Source organism: Balaenoptera physalus, assembly GCF_965194825.1.
Source record: "Balaenoptera physalus genome assembly, chromosome: 4".
In the NCBI taxonomy this organism is placed as follows: domain Eukaryota; kingdom Metazoa; phylum Chordata; class Mammalia; order Artiodactyla; family Balaenopteridae; genus Balaenoptera; species Balaenoptera physalus.
Genome location: NC_138891.1, coordinates 143684002 through 143703010, shown reverse-complemented (window position 1 = coordinate 143703010; position 19009 = coordinate 143684002). Strand labels below are relative to the sequence as shown.

Sequence of the window (19009 nt, the reverse complement as noted above, 5' to 3'; positions counted from 1 at the left end):
CATTTAGAGAAGAGCTAACACCTATCCTTCTCAAACTCTTCCAAAATATAGCAGAGGGAGGAACACTCCCAAACTCATTCTACCAGACCACCATCACCCTGATACCAAAACCAGAAAAAGATGTCACAAAGAAAGAAAACTACAGGCCAATATCACTGATGAACATAGTTGCAAAAATCCTCAACAAAATACTAGCAAACAGAATCCAACAGCACATTAAAAGGATCATACACCATGATCAAGTGGGGTTTATCCCAGGAATGCAAGGAATCTTCAATATACACAAATCAATCAATGTGATAAACCATATTAACAAATTGAAGGATAAAAACCATATGATCATCTCAATAGATGCAGAAAAAGCTTTCAACAAAACTCAACACCCATTTATGATAAAAACCCTCCAGAAAGTAGGCATAGAGGGAACTTACCTCAACACAATAAAAGCCATATATGACAAACCCACAGCCAACATCGTTCTCAATGGTGAAAAACTGAAACCATTTCCACTAAGATCAGGAACAAGACACGGTTGCCCATTCTCACCACTATTATTCAACATAGTTTTGGAAGTTTTAGCCACAGCAATCAGAGAAAAAAAAAGAAATAAAAGGAATCCTAATCAGAAAAGAAGAAGTAAAGCTGTCACTGTTTGCAGATGGCATGATACTCTACATACAGAATCCTAAAGATGCTACTAGAAAACTACTAGAGCTAATCAATGAATTTGGTAAAGTAGCAGGATACAAAAGTAATGCACAGAAATCTCTTGCATTCCTCTACACTAATGATGAAAAATCTGAAAGAGAAATTAAGGAAACACTCCCATTTACCATTGCAACAAAAAGAATAAAATACCTAGGAATAAACCTACCTAAGGAGACAAAAGACCTGTATGCAGAAAACTATAAGACATGCTAGTACACACATGGTACTAGCCCAAAAACAGAAATATAGATCAATGGAACAGGATAGAAAGCCCAGAGATAAACCCACGCACATATGGTCACCTTATTTTTGATAAATGAGGCAAGAATACACAATGGAGAAAAGACAGCCTCTTCAATAAGTGGTGCTGGGAAAACTGGACAGCTACATGTAAAAGAATGAAATTAGAACACTCCCTTACATCATACACAAAAATAAACTCAAAATGGATTAAAGACTTAAATGTAAGGCCAGACACTATCAAACTCTTAGAGGAAAACACAGGGAGAACACTCTATGACATAAATCACAGCAAGATCCTTTCGGACCCACCTCCTAGAGAAATGGAAATAAAAACAAAAACAAACAAATCGGACCTAATGAAACTTAAAAGCTTTTGCTCAGCAAAGGAAACCATAAACAAGATGAAAAGACAACCCTCAGAATGGGAGAAAATTTTTGCAAATGAAGCAACTGACAAAGGATTAATCTCCAAAATTTACAAGCAGCTCATGCAGCCAATATCAAAAAATCAAACAACGCAAACCAAAAAGGGGCAGAAGACCTAAATAGACATTTCTCCAAAGAAGATTTACAGATTGCCAACAAACACATGAAAGAATGCTCAACCTCACTAATCATTAGAGAAATACAAATCAAAACTGCAATGAGGTATCACCTCACACTGGTCAGAATGGCCATCATCAAAAATTCTACAAACAATAAATGCTGGAGAGGGTGTGGAGAAAAGGGAACCCTCCTGCACTGCTGGTGAGGATGTAAATTGATAGAGCCACTATGGAGAACAGTATGGAGGTCCCTTAAAAAACTAAAAATAGAACTACCATATGACCCAGCAATCCCAATACTGGGCATATACCCTGAGAAAACCATAATTCAAAAAGAGTCATGTACCACAATGTTCATTGCAGCACTATTTACAATGGCCAGGACATGGAAGCAACCTAAGTGTCCATCAACAGATGAATGGAGAAAGAAGATGTGGCACATATATACAATGGAATATTACTCAGCCATAAAAAGAAACGAAATTGAGTTATTTGTAGTTAGGTGGATGGACCTAGAGTCTGTCATACAGAGTGAAGTAAGTCAGAAAGAGAAAAACAAATACCGTATGCTACCACATATATATGGAATCTAAAAAAAAAAAGGTTCTGAAGAACCTAGGGGCAGGACAGGAATAAAGATGCAGACGTAGAGAATGCACTTGAGGGCACGGGGAGGGGGAAGGGTAAGCTGTGATGAAGTGAGAGAGTGGCATGGACATATATACACTACCAAATGTAAAATAGATCGCTAATGGGAAGCAGCCGCATAGCAGAGGGAGATCAGCTCGGTGCTTTGTGACCACCTAGAGCGGTGGGATAGGGAGGGTGGGAGAGAGACGCAAGAGGGAGGAGATATGGGGATATACGTATATGTATAGCTGATTCACTTTGTTATACAGCAGAAACTAACACACCATTGTAAAGCAATTATACTCCAATAAAGGTGTTAAAAAAATAAAAATAATAACGAAAACTACCATTTATTACTATGAGCCAGACGCATTACACACATTCTCTGAAAAAAAAAAGGAACTTTTGTAAAATGGAAATGCTCCAACATCTGCAAAAGCAGAAGGCCTGGCATAACGGGGCCTCACTCCCCACCTCGCGGCTTCCACAACTCTCAACGCGAGACCCATCCTGCTTTGTCTGTTCCCCGACTTCTCCCTCCACTGGGGTTATTGTAAAGCTCATTTTCGACATCATATTATTTCACGCGTGTATTTCAGTGTGGATCTCTAAAATATAAGATCTCTTTCTTACGGTTTAAGATAGCCACAGTGCGATTATCACATGGAAATAAAATTGACAACAATCTCCCTTATCACTTCTCAGGTTGCCAGATATCTATCCTTAGGGCATGTTTTGAGAACAAGAAGTAATATGTCTTCTTTGACCAATAAAATGGCAAGCAACGTAAAGGGATGAAACAAATGGATAGAGAAAGACCAAGAGGGACGGCAAACAAATGTACCATGTGAGTCTTGTGTGGATCCTGACTTGAAAATGAGTGTGTGTGTGGGTGTGTGTGTGTGTGACATGGTCCCCTTTTCTTGCCATTTGTTTGTTGAAGAACATGCATTATCTTTGATCCTTAAAGCAAGCTTTAAAGGTGGGCACTGTTATTCCTATTTTGCAGGTATTAAGGTTCAGAGAGTGGAGGAACTCATCCAGGTTCACACAACCAGTGAGTGGGAATGAAAAGGAAGGGCGACTGCGAGTCCAGCAGCTGGTGAAGGTCAGGCCGAGGGAAGAGAGAGGAGCTGGTGGCTCAGTGCGATAAACCGTCTTAGATGATGGAGACCAGGTGTGGGTGAAGCTGGGAATTATGGACACACTCGGGGGGCAGCACACATGCAAAGCCTCCTGGAATTGTGCGAGGGTGAGTTTGGGACAAATGCAGAGAGAGGTCCCTAAAGACCAACTTCACTGCCCTTGCAGAGCTTGTAAGGCCATGACGAACCGGCTGAGGAAAAGCCTCTGAACTGGGCTTCCAGGACCTGACTCTGTTCCTTCTCTAATACACCGTGTGCCCCAGGCAAGTCTCCCAACATCTCTGGTCTTAGACATCTCAACCTCAGAGTGGACAGGCCAGCTTCACGGTGCTGCGGCGCTCCCCTGGGCAGCTTCTGCCCTGAGCCCCAGATACTGGAATGATCACCTGACCCCATGGGTGGCTCTTCCTTCTCCCCGAGAGGCACATTCACCGCACAGAGCCTGAAGCCTGCCCTCCTGTTCAACGCCCAGCTTTGCTTCTCAAGGACTCTGGGATGGTGGGCAAATTCCTTACCTTCTTCACTGCATACTTTCCTCACCTGCAATCTAGGGAAGATGCACAGCCTCTATAAAATACGTCCCAAGATACCTGGGATGTGGTGAGCATGACCCAAATGTCTGCCGGGCAGGTACGAGCCCCATTTACAGATGTGGAAACTGAGGCCCAAGATCATACAACCAGCATGTGGCACTGCTGGAAGCAAAGCCCAGTCTGCTGATTCCAGGGCCGCTGGATAAGCAGCCAAGGGGGTGGTGGGGTGCGGGGTGATTTGAGGCTGAGGTTCTGAAGCAAACCACCGCTTCCTGAGATTCATCTCTCCCTCACGCACCTTTTCTGGGGTCCAACACACAAGAGGCAGTCGAGGCAGCCTGTTAGGTGACAGGGTTTGAGAGGCACATTTGCTTAGCGCAGCACGCGTTAATGCAATCAAAATGAAGAGCCAAATTTGGTGGGGGGGGGCAGAGAGATGTCTAAGACCCTGCCTGTGACATGTACCTGGCGGCAGAGGAAGCTATGGTGTCCACAACACACACGAAAACAAAGGCAGACGGGACACATCTGTGAAAGAGGGCCGACCTCGAGGGACGGGGAGGCCGCAAGGAGCAGGCTGAATCAGCCTGGAGGTGAAGGGAAAGTGTGATCACCTCGCTCCACCCTACACACAACTCTGGACCGACGATCCCGCTGGGCTTAGGGCACAGTGACCTTGTGTGGAGAGCCTGCGAGGCTGAGGAAACGTGCTGTGAGCTGAGGCTAGAATGTGTTTACTTACAGCCAAGTGGCTGAGAGCCCCGTAGGCCCTGAGTAGTGCCCCACCCCCCAAAGATACCCACACCCTAACCCCGGGAAGCTGTGGATATCATCTTACGGGGCAAAGTCTCTGCAGGTGTGATTAGATTAAGGCTCTTGAGATTATCCCAGATTATTCAGGTGGGCCTAGATGAAATCACAGAATCACAAGGGAGGCAGAGGGAGAGGCGGCAACACGTGGAGGAGAAAGTGATGTGAAGCCGGGGCGGACAGAGATTGGAAGACGCTGGCCTTGAGGACTCGAGGGATGAGGCCGCAAGCCAAGGCATGCTGGCAGCCGCAGAAGGCCGAAGAGGCAGGCACGGATTCTCCCCAGGGCCTCTGCCGACACCTTGATTCCGACCCCCGCCACACTGATTTAGAACTTCTGGCCTCCGGGACGGTGAAAGAACACATTTCTGTTGTTTTCAGTCATGCTGTTCATGGCGATTTGTTACAGCAGTCCCAGGGAGCTAACAAACCCTTGGCCTCCATTCTGAGAAGGCTGGAATCTTTTCTTGCAGGTGATGGGAGTCCTTGAAGCTGCAGAGGCATGGGGTGTCTGTAGGATTGGGACCGAACTGCAGGACGGGGCCAGGGAAGCACGGGTTAGAGGGCGGAGACACTGGAAACTCGGGAGCGGGTCAAAGGCTGTGGTTCAGCCCCTAAGAGCTGCTGTGGGTCTGGGGGACGGTGAGGCGGGGAGGCTGGAGGGAAACAGCCCGGGAACCGTCCAGTCGTGGGAACTGTCCTGGATGTGTGCATGTTCACCGGCGGGACGCGGCCACCCGGACTCTGTAAAGCCCCGCTTGCTCAGGCTCTGGGCCGCCCTGAGGCTCAGCGGGATTTCAGGGCCCGTTTTCCCGCTCGGGTCTGCGGCAGCCTCCACCCTGAACCCATCTGTCACGGCTGACCCACTCACCGCTCGTGTCATCTTTCGGGGTTGCTTTGTTTCTGTTTTTTCTCGCTTCTGGTGTCTGAGGCCAAGCTCCATTGTTGTAAATAATGGATCACAGGGGACTGAAAATGCACAAAGCGAGGAGCCGGAAGAACAAGAAATGTGCTGAGGCGGAGCTCGACTCGGAGGGCTGTTTGACGCTAGGACGTTGCTGAGGGCGCCTCTCTGCTTCAAATTTGCGCTACTTCTTGAGATCTAACCCCAGTAAGAGGCAGCTCGTGGTCCAAGACCCTTCTGTTTCCCCTTGGTGGGCCCTCGTCCTGCTCCCCTGCCCGCGTCTCCCGGGCCTGTCTCGGCTCTGCTGCATCAGGACTCCGAGTGTGGTCCCGGGAGACCCATCCTGGGGTCAGGGCTCCTGGGTGCCCCGGGTGGGAGGGGGCAGGAGGGGAGGACCTGGGGCCGAAGCCCCTTGGGGACCACCCATGGGGAGCCTTCCCCCAACATGCAGTCCCTCTGGCCCTGTTTCAAGGCAGAATGTGAGTGCGGCGGGGATCGGGGAAGGGCGAAAAGACAAGATGTAGAAGAAACCGCGTGAAAGCGAGACCTGTGACCAGGAGGCGGGAAGGGTCCCTCTCGCCAGTTCAGGCCAGAGAGCTCGGCTGTCCTGGGACGCAAGCGTCCACGCCCCACTGTCATTCCCAGTGGGAATGAACCAGGAATCCGAGGGTTCTAGGGGAGCTGCGCCTTTCAGCCCTTTCCAGAGAACGATCCAGGCTTTCGGGGGAGGGCTGTATTTGGAGAATCTTTCAAGAGGTAATGAAGTTAAAATGAGGCAATTGTATGAGTTTTCTGGGGCTACCGTAACAAAGTGCCACGAACGTGCAGCTTAAGACCACAGAAGTTTACACAGGCCGGGAGTCTGCAGTCAAGGTGATGGCGGGTTTGGGTCCTTCTGAAGGCTCTCAGGGAGCGTCCGTCCTCGTCTCTCTCAAGCTCTGGTGGCGGCCAGCAACCCCTGGGGCTCCCTGGCTTGTGGACACATCACCCCAGTCCCCACCTCCACCTTCTGTTCTCTGTATGTGCACATTTATCTCCCTCTTGTTAAAGGACACAGTCACGCGGGATAAAGGCCCCTCCTCAACCAGCATGACCTCATCTCACCTTGGTTACATCTGCAAAGACCCTACTTCCAAACACAGTCCCATCCACAGGTACTGGGGGTTAGGATGTGGACATATCTTTTGTGGGGGACACAATTCACCCCAAACAGTGGGGACCCACGGGAACAAAGACAGGACAACGCAGGCAGGTGGGAACCTGCCAGAGGCACCTGGGGCCGTCACGCGGGCGCCCTGGCGAACAGTGGCATGTGCACTGAGATGGGAGCTGGGGGAGAAAGTCCAGTGAGCTGAGCTGGCTGTAGGGTGCAGGGGAGCCGAGAGGCTTCCATCTTCAGTGGGGGGCAGCCTTCCTTCCTCCCTCCATCGCCTCCTGTATTTCCTTTTCTTTTTATTGCTTGAGATTTCATTAGAAAAATTGAGCACAGTTTTCCTGCCACAAGAGAAATGTCTCTGGGCCTGGGTGACGCAGGGGGCCCTGAGCGGGTCCAGGCCCCAGCATCCTGCATCTCATCCAGGCGGAGGCCGGCGTCCACCACCGGGAGAAAAACCCGGCGGGCATCCTCTCCGGCTGCTACAAGCGCCTCCGAAGATCGGGGTTTCTGCTCAGTGCGGCTGTGCTTTCCGGGTGCTCGTCCCCGATGTAACATCAGCCGGGCACAGTGTCTCCTGGGCCACGCCGAGACCCTCACTGTCCCACATCGCGCGGCACCCGTGCCACCCAGCGTGTGGAGGCCGTGTCACCCGTGCGGCCTCTGCACCGAACCAAACAATCCCTCTGGGGCTCACTAGTTTCAGTTTGATGCCTGGGGCTCACAGCGGTTGGCCGAAAGCCACTAAACCCTGGCTTTTTCTTCCAGAAGCCAAGCCTGGCACTTCCAAGGGGGGGTGGGAGCTGGAGGCTTCGAGGGGGCCCTGTGGTGTCTGGACCCAACCTGCGTCCTCTGGGGGCTGCCTGAGCTGTCCCTCTGGAGCATGTGGGCAGGGGTCACCACAGGGCCACAGACCGAGTCAGAAACCCCAGACGCAGAGGGGTCCCCGCTGCTCCAGCACCAATGCCCAAGAAGCCCAGAGTCCCCCACCCATGGAGAGGCCCTGGGCTTCAGGGAAAGGCCTGGGAGGGGAGATGCCGTGCACAGGACGAGTTGGAAAAAATAGGGTGCAGGGCTTGGAATGCTGTCACGTTCCGGGGGGGAAACGTAGGGGTGCAGGGAGAGGGGAGCAGGTGGAACGAGGTCTGGATACGTCTATGGTTCAGAATATCAGCCACGTCCGCCGGTGCACGCAGCCCACACCCTCCAGGCTCACTCACGGGAGCCCTGAGAATCGGGCCCTGGTGATCCGGCTTAACATCTTAGGTGCCAAGGACAGGCAGCCGAGTCTGACTCTGAGAAGGGCCGCCCTCACCCTCTGCCCACCCACCTCGTCACCCGCAGGCCTGCTGCTCCTCCATCACCCGGGCGTTGCCTGCACGGGCGTGTCCTCTCCGTCCCTGAGGCTGTGACGCATCTCATCCACCTTTTCTGCCTGGTGCCAGCAGCCCTGCTTCAAGAAATACTCCCGGAGAAAACTCACTGCTCCTACACATGCCCCTTTATAACTCTGCCACAGGAAGTGCCTCTCCGACCCTCACCCCTTGGAATATTCTGGGCCGTCTTTGCCAGGAGGGCACAGGTGCCATCTCCCATCTCTGCTCTTTGGGGCTCAGCCTTCAAAACACCCCCCGCAAAATGGGTCTCAAATACATGTTGGACCACGGCTGCACATCCTGTTGGCTCCAGGGGGACGTCTTAAGTCATCTCTGAGTCACGTGTTCCACTGCTTCTTGTGTTTGCTCTTTTTCTGTTATTAATAGTGACAGTAAGACATCTGAGGCTTACATAAGAAGCTTCATTGAGAGATCTCAGAGTATGTGTGACCATGAATTTTGAGCCTTTAAGCACTGCCCACATCTTGACTTTTCCCCCTGTGATGCTTATATAACACAACTCTGAGCGCAAACGTTTTGGGGGCTGCTCCCCGAAGCGCTCTGGAACTGGCGCGCATGGCAGACGGGCTCCAGACGAGCCGCCAGCCACGCCCGGCCGCTTCTGCCGGCAGTCAGCCTTTACGTAACAAGGAACGACGCTCTGGGTTAGCTGTTCTTGCAAATGGGAATTGCAGGTGGAGAGATTATTGGAGATCTCTAGATGATCATGTCAAATGCACTGCCTTTTTTTCTGTTATTTGTAAGGCTATAAATGTAAAAACAAAAAAATCCCCAAGGCAGAAGCTGTGAGGATAAAGCCAGCCTGATTCACTGGGTCTGCTGAGCGTTCTGCTTACAGAATGAATCAATGCACCTTGCAGCTGGCCTCGGGGATGCCTGACCCCACCTGGATAGCACCCTGGTTCCCGGAGCCTGCAGCTGGGCGGTGGTGACTGCAGGGCGGTGGCTGATTTTCCTCGTGGCCGTGTTCCCTCTCGGCTAAACCGAGGAGGGTCTGCCTGTGACAGATCGCCCAGGGCCGAGCAGCTCTCCCAGGCTGCACATGGGGGCTGGGGGAGCGCAGTCAGCATCCAAGGGACAGAGACAGCAGAGTGTCCCTGGGGCCACAGGGGATGGCGACCAGCCGAGCACTGTCCGAACACCGCTAATTTCCACGGCAAGGCTTATTTCGCCTGTAAAATTGTTGTTACGTGCTTGCGGGTACCGCTACCATCCCCTCCAGCAAAACAAACGAACCGGAAGCCTGGAAACCCGAATGCAGCTGGAGAGCGTGCGGGCAGGCGGGCTGCCCCACGTCACTATCGGGACTGGTGGTCCTAGTGCGTCCAAGACGAGAGCACTGGGAGGTCACGTCCTCCGCCCCCACCCCCGCCCTCCCTCCTCACCGCCGTCCTGATGGAGCGCCACCTCCAAAACAGTCGGAGGAGAAATGAAAGGCATCTGCCGTCTTTTCTTTGCTGGGAAGAATGGGGGAAGGAGGGAGGTTTGGGGGCCAACCTGGGGAACACAGTCACCGGGTATCACAGAGCTGGACACACCTGAGGGGCTGGGCCGGCCCCCTCATTCCACAGAGCACTCCTGGACACACGGCCCTGTGCCTGGAACGATGGCAGGACACACGGGGCCACAGGTCTCGGGAAAGTTCCCCCAGCCAGACACGGAGATCCGGCGGCTTGAATCCATGACATGCATAAATAATAAACAAACAAGTAAAAATAACACGACCTTCCTAAGCATACACCACACGCCACCCTGTTTCAGCACACATGCTTGAATTTAATCACAGCGGCCCTGTGAGGTGGACGCTGGCTTCCTCCCACTTCACAGACGGAGACACCGAGGCACGTAACTTGCCCACACACTCCCGGATGCAAATGCAGACAACCCCGCCCCAGAATCCGTGCTCTCGACCGTGATGTCATGTTGCTGGTAAACGGACTGAGTGTAATTGAATCTGAAAAGCATCTGTCTTCCCTGAACAGTTGACTCCTGTCCCCGCCTGTAACATTTCACTTCAGAGACCACACCGCACACAACCGCCCTAGATGAACACGACCAGGACCAGGAAATGGGGGAGGGCTTTGGGAACACAAAGTTTTCCAGAAGACACAATAATTCACTATTGCAACAGACCTACGCTTTGCAAAATGAGGTGATAAGAGTGGAAATGATTCAGGTTTAAAAGATAGCAGGCAAATTCATTGACGAATAAATGGAATGTGGTCCATCCACACAATGCAATCTTATTCAGCCTTAAAGAGGAAGGACATTCTGACACCTGCTACAACAAGGATGAACCTTGAGGACATTAGGCTCAGTGAATAAGCCAGTCGCAAAAAGACGAGTCCTGTATGACCCCACCTACAGGAGGTCCCTAGAGGACTCAGATTCAGAGAGACAGAAAGTAGAGTGGTGGTTGCCGGGCGGCTGGGGAGGGGGGACGGGGAGTCAGTGTTTAGTGGGGACAGAGTTTCAGTTGGGAAAATGAGAAAGTTCTGGAGATGGACGGTGGTGATGGCTGCACAACAAGGTGAATGCATTAATGCCACTAACTGTACACTGAAAATGGCGAAGACGATAAAATTATATGTTATGTGTATTTTACTACGATTTTTAAAAATTAAAAAAAATGTTAGGCAGGGCATCTAAAGCCAACTGAACAGAACGTTCTGGCTCTTCTTTAACTGTGTCAAGACCGAGTTTTCAGAGGCACTGTGAGTTTCTGTTCAGGCAGAAGTCCCCATTGGGTGATCTGCTCTGGGAATTGAGAAGGAGATGTGGTACCTGGTGGGGGTGATGGGGTGGGGGCAGGTAGGCAGGGCTGCGGCCAAGGCAAATAACCACACCATCGACTGCAGAGGTTATGTTTTTGAGATTGAAAATGTTTGGTGCCATTTCCAAGGCACCTGAATGCACTGTACAGTGACCCACAGCACGGCTGTAAACCTGGTGCCCAGGGACAGACGGGTGCACTTTTTATACTCCCACAGCTGGATCTTTAAGCGTGCACTACCTTAGAATACTTTTTTCTCAAAAAGATTCAGAACCCTGGAAATGCAAACACTTAACCACAAAAGTGGGAGCAATTAGCCCAAGGAGCTGAGCAAGAGGCTATGGCTCCCTCTCAATGTCTTTCGAGCTGGGCGGCTCACATGCCTCCTGCACTGGCCGCGAGCCGTCCTCCAGGCTGGAGCCCATCCTCTGCCACACCTGGGCGGGGGCTGCCGGGGCCCCCCTCCCATCTCATGGCCTGTCCGGCCGAAGGGGAGGGGATGGGAGCATGGAGGAATCCTTCACTGGGGCAGGGCTGGGCTGCAGCTGCCTTGACACGGACACCTGAGGTCCCTCTGTGTCCTCTGGGGACGCTCTCAGCCCTTCTTGCCAAAGACCTCCCCCAGTCCCCAGGAGTGCAGCCTGCCACCTGCAAACCGCAAACCCAGGACAGGGGAGTGGGGCCCCAGCCTGCAGTGACCCAAGGCTACCTGCCCCCTCCCCCAGCCCCTGCTGCCCACTGCCGGGCTTGTGTCGGGGTCCCCATGGCTGGCACGGTGTTCAGCATCCTGGCTGAGCGTGCAAATGAGGGTTCCCAGAAGCTGTCTGACGGGGCGCCCTGCCCTTGCTTTTCTTCCCTGACACTCAGAGCCGTACTCTGCACGTTTCTGAGGCCAAGCAGCCGCTCAGCCCACAAGGGCTCTGGTGAGGCCACTGGCCCTCTCGCTCAGGGCAAGATATTCGCCTCTGCCGGGTCGGAGAGGGAGGTGCCCTGGGCAGTGGCCCGGGGTCTTGGGGCCTTGGCACTGCCCCCCTCTTTGTGGTTGTCTGTCACAGTGGGCTGGCTCACAGATACGAAACCGGGGACGCCAAGGCACTGCCAAGCCTTCTTCCATAGTCTCCGAGTGGACAGGGCAGAGGGAGGGGGCCGGGGGGCAGGACGTGCTTACTGAGCCTCCCCGGGTGGCCAGCTCCGCCCCGGGCTCTGTACGTGTGCCACTCAACGCCATCCGCATCACGCCGTGTGGGGCGCCGGCACTGCACACACCTCACCGAGGAGAAGGTGACCTTTCCATGGCCGAGCCGGGCGCTGAGAGGCTGTCTGTCCAGCACCACGGCCTGCGCCCCTCCACGTGACCGCCGAGAGCAGCTCCGGCCGCCCTGCACTTAGCCGGCAAGGTCTCCGTGTCGTTATCCGTCAACTCTTATGACATTAGAGAGGTTCGGGCCTCCAGCCAACCCCGTGCTGGGGCGTCCGGATGTCAGAAAGTGTCTGGTTTAAGAGGTTTTCCGACCGTAGCTAGTGGGAAGGAGGGAGTCTAGCAGCCTCCTGAGTTCTCCGCGACCTCGGGCTAGAATTTGAGAGACTGAGTTTCCAAGAGATCTTATTGGGAAGCACCTGATACGGCATCTCAGGAATCAGGCTGACTTGCTTTAGTGGCTGATCTACTTGTTGAAAAAGAGACTGAAAATGGAGACATCAATGTTCACAGCCCAGCTCTGGCGCAGCTGCAGACAGAGGGTCATCACAGGCGAGGGGCTGGGTCTTCTCCCCAGCACGACCAGCCCTATACCTCCATTTGCACCGGGATCCCTGAAAGGGTATGGAATGACCCCCTTTCTCCAACTTCCCTTGGTTGCAATTAGCTTGTTACCATTTCAATATCTTTTTAAAGCTCTTACATTATGAACATTAAAAGGAGGGTAAACGACTTCGCTGGGACTGCGGACGGTGACCAAGGGGAGGCGCTGTCCACCTGGCAGTGATGTGGGGAGAGGGCAGCAGCGCAGAAGCCCAGAGAACTCGCTGGGTCTGCCTGGCCAGGGCGTGCATCCCTGTACAAACGGGCATAGACCCTTCCGGTCGGCAGGGCAGGGATGTTCTGAGCGTGGGGCAAAGCAGGGGCACACGTCTGAGGGCAAAAGGGAATCTCCACTAGGCTTCACCAGGCAGCCAGCCAGACATTCCAGGAGGGGAAAGACATTCCATGAGCCAGGGAGGGACTCCAGGCCCCGCCATGCGGACCGCGCTGGACCAGACGGGGGCAGGTGCACCCTGCAACAAACAGGCTGAAGATGAGCAGCCAGCTCGAAGCGCTGGCTCGTGTCTGTGCCAGAGGCAGTGGAGGCTGCCGTCCTCGGAGGGAGCAGAGCCAGAGCAGGGCAGGGGGGCACAGGGAGACTGCGGCAGAGCGGGCAGAGCCGGGGCTCCCAGCGCAGGGAGGAGGGAGGGCCTGAGCCCCGGGGGAACCTCTGGGGAGGGGATGGCAGGCCCGGCCCCGCAGCTCCACGGGGGCTGAATGCCGGCTTCACGGCCTGGGGTCCCAAGTGTCAACAGGGCCAGGCTGGGGGGAGGGCAGCAGGGCGGAGAGAAGGCCCGGCAGACGGGGGCTTAGCCCCAGCGGGGAAGGGGGCACAGTCACGGGGCGGGGAGAACCAACCACAACCAGGCGTTAGGAACTGGGAACAGCCTTCTGTTGACATTTTAACAACTTTCCAATGCTCTAACTGCTCTTCCTTCTGGATTTTTCTCATTTGTTCCATTGTTTTAGAGCAGAAACAACTTAGTAGAACTCAAGTGGCTGATCGCCCATTAAGACCCGAGTTCCAGCTGCAGAGCGAGGCGGGAACAAGGACGTGGCAACTCAGAGAGGCCGAGGGTGGGCCCAGCAGAGCGCCTGACGAGGGGCTGTCCCCCAGGGGGCCGCTAGGCCAGGGTGATGCACCAACAGGCGGCCCCTTTCAACGGCACTTATCATGGTCTCCAGGATTGTCAGTCTTGCCCAGATGAGGCCTCTCATCAAACCCAAGCCCAAGGCCAGGTCCGGGGGGCCCCCAAAGGCCTCACTCTGCCTCATTCAGGAGGTGGGCAAACCCACGCCCGGACGTGCCACCAGGCAGGACCCCTCCAGGTCCCTGATGCCAAGGGCATCGTCCCGTCATGCCCCGGGCAACCCAGCCGAGCTCATCGTTCCTCTGGACACGGGTGGGAGAAAGGAGCAGGTTCTGAGGTCAGGGGAAGCTGCGGAGGGAAACGGCAAGCCCTCTGGGTAGGGAGAGGACGCATCAGCTCCTGAAGCAGAGTCCTCGGAGCTGCGGTTCTGGCTCTCCGGGCTTGGGGGCTCCCACTCCCTCCTCCTTCACCTGCGGCTGGGAGGTACCAGGTCCCACCTGCCCCCCCGGCGGGTAGAGGAGCAGGCGAAGGGGACAGGCGTGCAGAGGCGTTGCTGGCCGCGTGAGGCCGCAGCCCTGGCCACTCGGCAGTTCCCGGCCTGGGTCCTCCTGAGGCCACCCAGTCTGCGAGAAGGGCTCCTTCCCCACAACGCCAGTCTCCTCTGAGGAAGGAAGCCTCTTCATTGGGCCCCACGTACGGCCGGCCTCACAGCCCCTTCCCCCCAGCCGAATCCCGCTGTGTCCTGCCCGTCACCAGGCACCCTGCAACAGTGGCAGTTTACTATCTGTCCCTCCCGGGGGAAGCAGGGGGCAGAGGGGCCATGGCTCGGGGGGACTCACCCAGCATCACGAATGTTCCATTCACACTGGATCCGAGCTCTCAGCACATAGCGGCTGCTCAGTAAACTCGTTTGGATAACTAAGCTATTTGCCCTGTCCGCTTTGATTCCTACAACAAGCAGCACGACCGGCGTCCCCACATGACAGTGGAGAAATCCATGGCAGAGAGAGGTGAGGTCACTAACCCGGGGCCGTGGGGATGGTAGTGGAGGTGCTTAGGACAGGACCGCTGTCTGGCTCCTGGCATGGCTCCCAGCCACCTTGGCTGCTGCTTCTGTGCAGACCCAGGAAGGACCCAGACCCGGAAAGACAAGCCACGTCTGCCCTCCGAGCCTCCTCTGCACAACCGCTGCAGGAGAATCCCGCGGGTGGAACACGGACCCCTCAAGTGGACCCCAGATCCCCGCGGCGGCCTCCCACTGGATACCTGGGCAGGTGAAGTGACCGTGTGTGCTGCAGTCTCCTTCACACCAAGGAAGCAGTGAACCAGCCTCCCGAGGGCCGCCACGGTTTCTCTAAGAACCTGGAACACCTACGGTATGATCACTACGGGTACGTCCTCAGACGGGTAGGCTGGCTGGCTGTCCGAACGGACAACGTTACGTCTGCACCCCAAGCTTTGCTGGAGCAGACACCGTCTGCAGAAGCCACTGTTCTGACTGTTATCTTCTTCTTCCCCATTGGGCCCTCTCTGCGGGGAGCGTGGAAGGACCAGGAGCCGGGGAACCGGACAGACAAGGAGCAGACACAACGTGGGAGCCGCGGGAGGGACGCTGGGGCGGACAGAGCAACACACGTGCCAGAAGTGGTACCTGCCTCATCCCCTGACTCCGCCTCCGCGGGGCTCTCCCCTCAAGAGTGACCTTTCCCGGAAAGGAGATGGGATGGGGATAAAAGGGAGACAGAACACGACTGCATGCTGGGAACTTTAGGATTTAATCCAGTGCCTGGGACTTTAAGAAAAGAAACCGCAGCCGCTGGAAGCATTGCTGTAGGAGCGCTCAACCCAGGATGAAAGTCCCAACAATGCTGTTGGGTGTCGAGTGTGAGGTGAGCGCGGGGTTACGACTTTCTAGCACATGCTTGGAACCCCAAATGATCCGGCTCTCCCCCAGGGCTAAAGGTGCAGCCAGGGGCCCCCAACAGGGCCAGCAACAAAGGCAGAGGGCGCAGAGCAAGGTCAAGAAGCAGTGACAGAGATGACAGAGATCTGAGGACCACGGTCTGCCTCCCCCCTTTTGTATTAGTTAAAGGGCATGGACGGAACAGAGAGAGAGCATCACGCCCGCTGTGTTCCAGAGTGTTCCAGGCACTCTGTCTACATGGCCTCCTTCACTGTGCACAACAGTCTGTGAAGCAGATGTTTTTGTTTCACTTTACTGACCAGGAGGCCAGCTCAGAAGAGCCAAGGGTTAGATGCCCAGGATCACAGAAAGTGGTGGAACCGGCACTCAACATCAGATCTGGCACCCCCTGAGCGCAGGTGCCCGCGGTCTCCCAGGGCCGCCTGCAGGGCTGCTTTCGTGGAGGTCACCCAAACCTCGAGCATCTCAGCTGCAAAATGCCCACAGTGACAGCTGAGCTGAGCCCGTCACTCCACCTTCACCTCCCTCTGGACCCTCTCTTCCACTTTTCACCCACATCCCACTGAATTTCTCCAGGAAACCTTTGGGAAGTTCTTGGGAAGGAACTGTCACTTCTGATGGTGACAGCATCTCATCTCACCTCTTTCCAAAGATAAAAAGGGCCAATCTTTGATAATTCTCCTCTGCTGGGGTAGAAAAAGCGTGCGTGCTTGTGTACATGTGTGCATGTTTGCCTGTGTGTGCATGCGTGTGTGCTTGTGTGTGTTTACATGTGGTGCGTGCACATATTTTAATGTGCATGCTGTGTGTGAATGCATGTGCACACGAGTGTGCCCAGGTGTGCGCATGTTTGTGCATGTGTGTCCATGCTGGAGCAGGGAAGTACTCAGCGGAGGGCCCTTTCTTCCTTTGGGGACGCTGTTAAATTCCTGTGCAGTCACAGGTGCCCAGCCCTGGAAGTCAGGGGACCTGGCGGGAGTCCTGCATCAGGTCACCACCTGCCCTGTGCTGATGAAATAAGAGGGGTGGACCACCTGCCCTTGTTTCAGCTGCTTCCTATTCCCCGTTATATGGTTCCAATGAAGCGGGCTATAGTGGGAGAAGGGGAGCCCATACTTCTCCTTTCCTGGGATCAAGCAGGGGATGGGCTGAGAGTGAGGCGGCTGGCAGAGGCTTGTGTGAGAACCGGAGACACCCGAGCCCCCGAGGCTACTCCGTGCCTGGCTGGGGCATCTCCTCCTGCTTCCCAGCTCTGGGTGCGCCACCTTGAGAAGAGCAAAGTGAGCCGCAGCAGCTGCAGGGCTTCCCTGAAACGTCCAGCTGAGATCTGGGAGCGTTTCCCTCACTGTGGCCTTCCCTGTCCCCCGCGCCCAGGACCTTAGGGGGAGCCTAGAGAAGCCCCCTCCAAGCCAGCTCTCTTATTGTCCCTCTCTGCCAGTGAGAAGCAGGAGATGCTCTGAATGTAAAGCTGGTCCAGAGGGTCACCCAGTCTCTCTGCAGGCCCAGGACGTAGAGCAGCCCCGGGGTCACCCCCTGGCGGTCAGAGCCGACCACCTGCTGGGATGGGTAACTGAAGGAGGTGGGGGATGAGCAGCCCCTGCTGAGCCAGCCTCTACCAACACCCCCCCCCGCCTCAACCTGCTCCCTGTGGCCGGCAAGCAGTGCCCGGTCCCCACAGGGGCTGCGAGCTCCAGGCACCCTCTCTATCGGAGGACGCTGCCCGGCAGGTCTGCCCACCGGCTCCCGGGGTGAGTGTTCCACCGGAAATAAAAGGCTTAGCGGACCAGCCTCTGAACAGAGGAACTCAGCCTAATCAGATCTGTTACAAAGAAAGCTCTGCCCACGAAATGGAAAAAATACCCCCTTGCAGGCGCGCCTTTCCACGGGGCCGCGCGTGGGGACACCTGCCCCGCAGAGCCCCACCAACCCCCGGCCCGAGTTGTCGAGGGCCGCAGCAGGCTCCACGGATGTCGGTTCGCTGGACCGCCGTCCTCTCCCCCGCCGGCTCCCCCTGGCCGGCCCCCACCCGCCTCCGGGACCCCGCGCTGTCACCGGGGAGGGGCCGCCGCCGGGCTGGCACCGCAGGGTGCGCGCCGGGAGGGCGCCCGCGCCGGGCTGGGACGCTTGGGGAGGGGGCTACCTTCTGAATGCGTCCATCGATGTCCAAATAGATGGCCTTGGGCCGGTAGCTGGAGGAGCCCGTTCCCATCTTGACGAGCGCTGCACTTGGACTTTTTACTGTACTTTCTCGACGCCAGCCGCCGCGGGGAGGGCGGGGAGTGGGAGGAGGGGGCGGGCGGCGGGAGGACGCGGGGACCAGCCAACCAGCGCGCCGCCGCGGCCCGTGCCGCCGGCTCAGCTCCTCCTCTCCCCGCCCCCTCCTCCTCTCCCCCACTCCGCCTTCCTCCCTCCTTCCCCTTCCCTCCCCGTTTCTCCTCTCTCCCTTATCTTCACTCCCTTCTCTTCCCCTCCCACATTAAGGCACACCCCCTCATCTTCCCTTTGAGTCCAGCCGCCTTGGGGACAGGGCCAAGCGGGCAGCCTGTCTCCAAGTGCCCTCTGGACAGGTGCTCATAGCGAGTGACACCCTCTGGCTGCAAAGCTGGTCACCTCCCCATGTGACCAGATTCCCATAGCGACCCCCTCTGGCTGCAGGGGGCTGGTCACCTCCCCATGTGACCAGGTTCCCATAGCGACCCCCTCTGGCTGCAGGGCTGGTCACCTTCCCAAGTGACCAGATTCCCATAGCGACCCCCTCTGGCCACAGGGCTGGTCACCTCCCCAAGTGGACAGTGGCCAGTTGGGACTCCTTTGCCGCAGGTGGCTACTCCATCATCAGCAAGCACCTGGCTGGCATGGGGCCGGAAGCTATTTGTGGTCACGACCTAAACCCAAGCACCACTTAACGCTGGGAGAATCCCCCCGGGTTCCAGCTCTCCCTGCTGTGAGTGCCATTCTCATTTAATCTCAATAGGAGATGGGAAAAGTTTCTTCTCCTTCATGTACCTCCTTCCCCTAAGTTTTCTGTACATCCTCGAGAGTGAAAGCTTTTTCCAGCTGCACCCAGAGCTGAAATGGCAATTTTATTTCTGTCCTTGATGTAGCCAGAGTGAGGATTACCCAGCCACCAGCTATTTGCTGGTTTCAGCACTGTTCTGGTCCCCACCCCCCTTGTTAATTGCCGCAGGGAGTGTGGGAAAAAAGGGAGGGATTGCAGGCAGCTCTTGACCTGCAGACCACAGCGGGGGCTGCCTTTGCAGCTCCCCAGCTCTCTCAGGGGGTGGGAACAAGTTTTGGGAGGGCGGTGACGCTGAATGGCTCTCAGTGCCTGTTGCTTTTGGAAGCTGGTGTT

The 19009-nt window shown here is 55.4% G+C and overlaps 1 protein-coding gene across 2 annotated transcripts in view; it reads right to left on the bottom strand.

Moving 5' to 3' along the window:
- Window positions 1–18287, bottom strand: part of PDE9A (phosphodiesterase 9A) — a 100144-nt gene extending 81857 nt beyond the window's left edge. Inside the window, exon 1 of one of the 2 annotated variants that reach the window (XM_082459160.1) lies at window positions 17798–18287. In XM_082459160.1, coding sequence (XP_082315286.1) covers window positions 17798–17866 — 69 coding nt within the window. In that variant the 5' untranslated portion in view covers window positions 17867–18287. The remainder of the gene's footprint in view (window positions 1–17797) is intronic. The other variant, XM_082459159.1, reaches the window with a different exon arrangement.
- Between the last annotated feature and the right edge of the window lie 722 nt (window positions 18288–19009).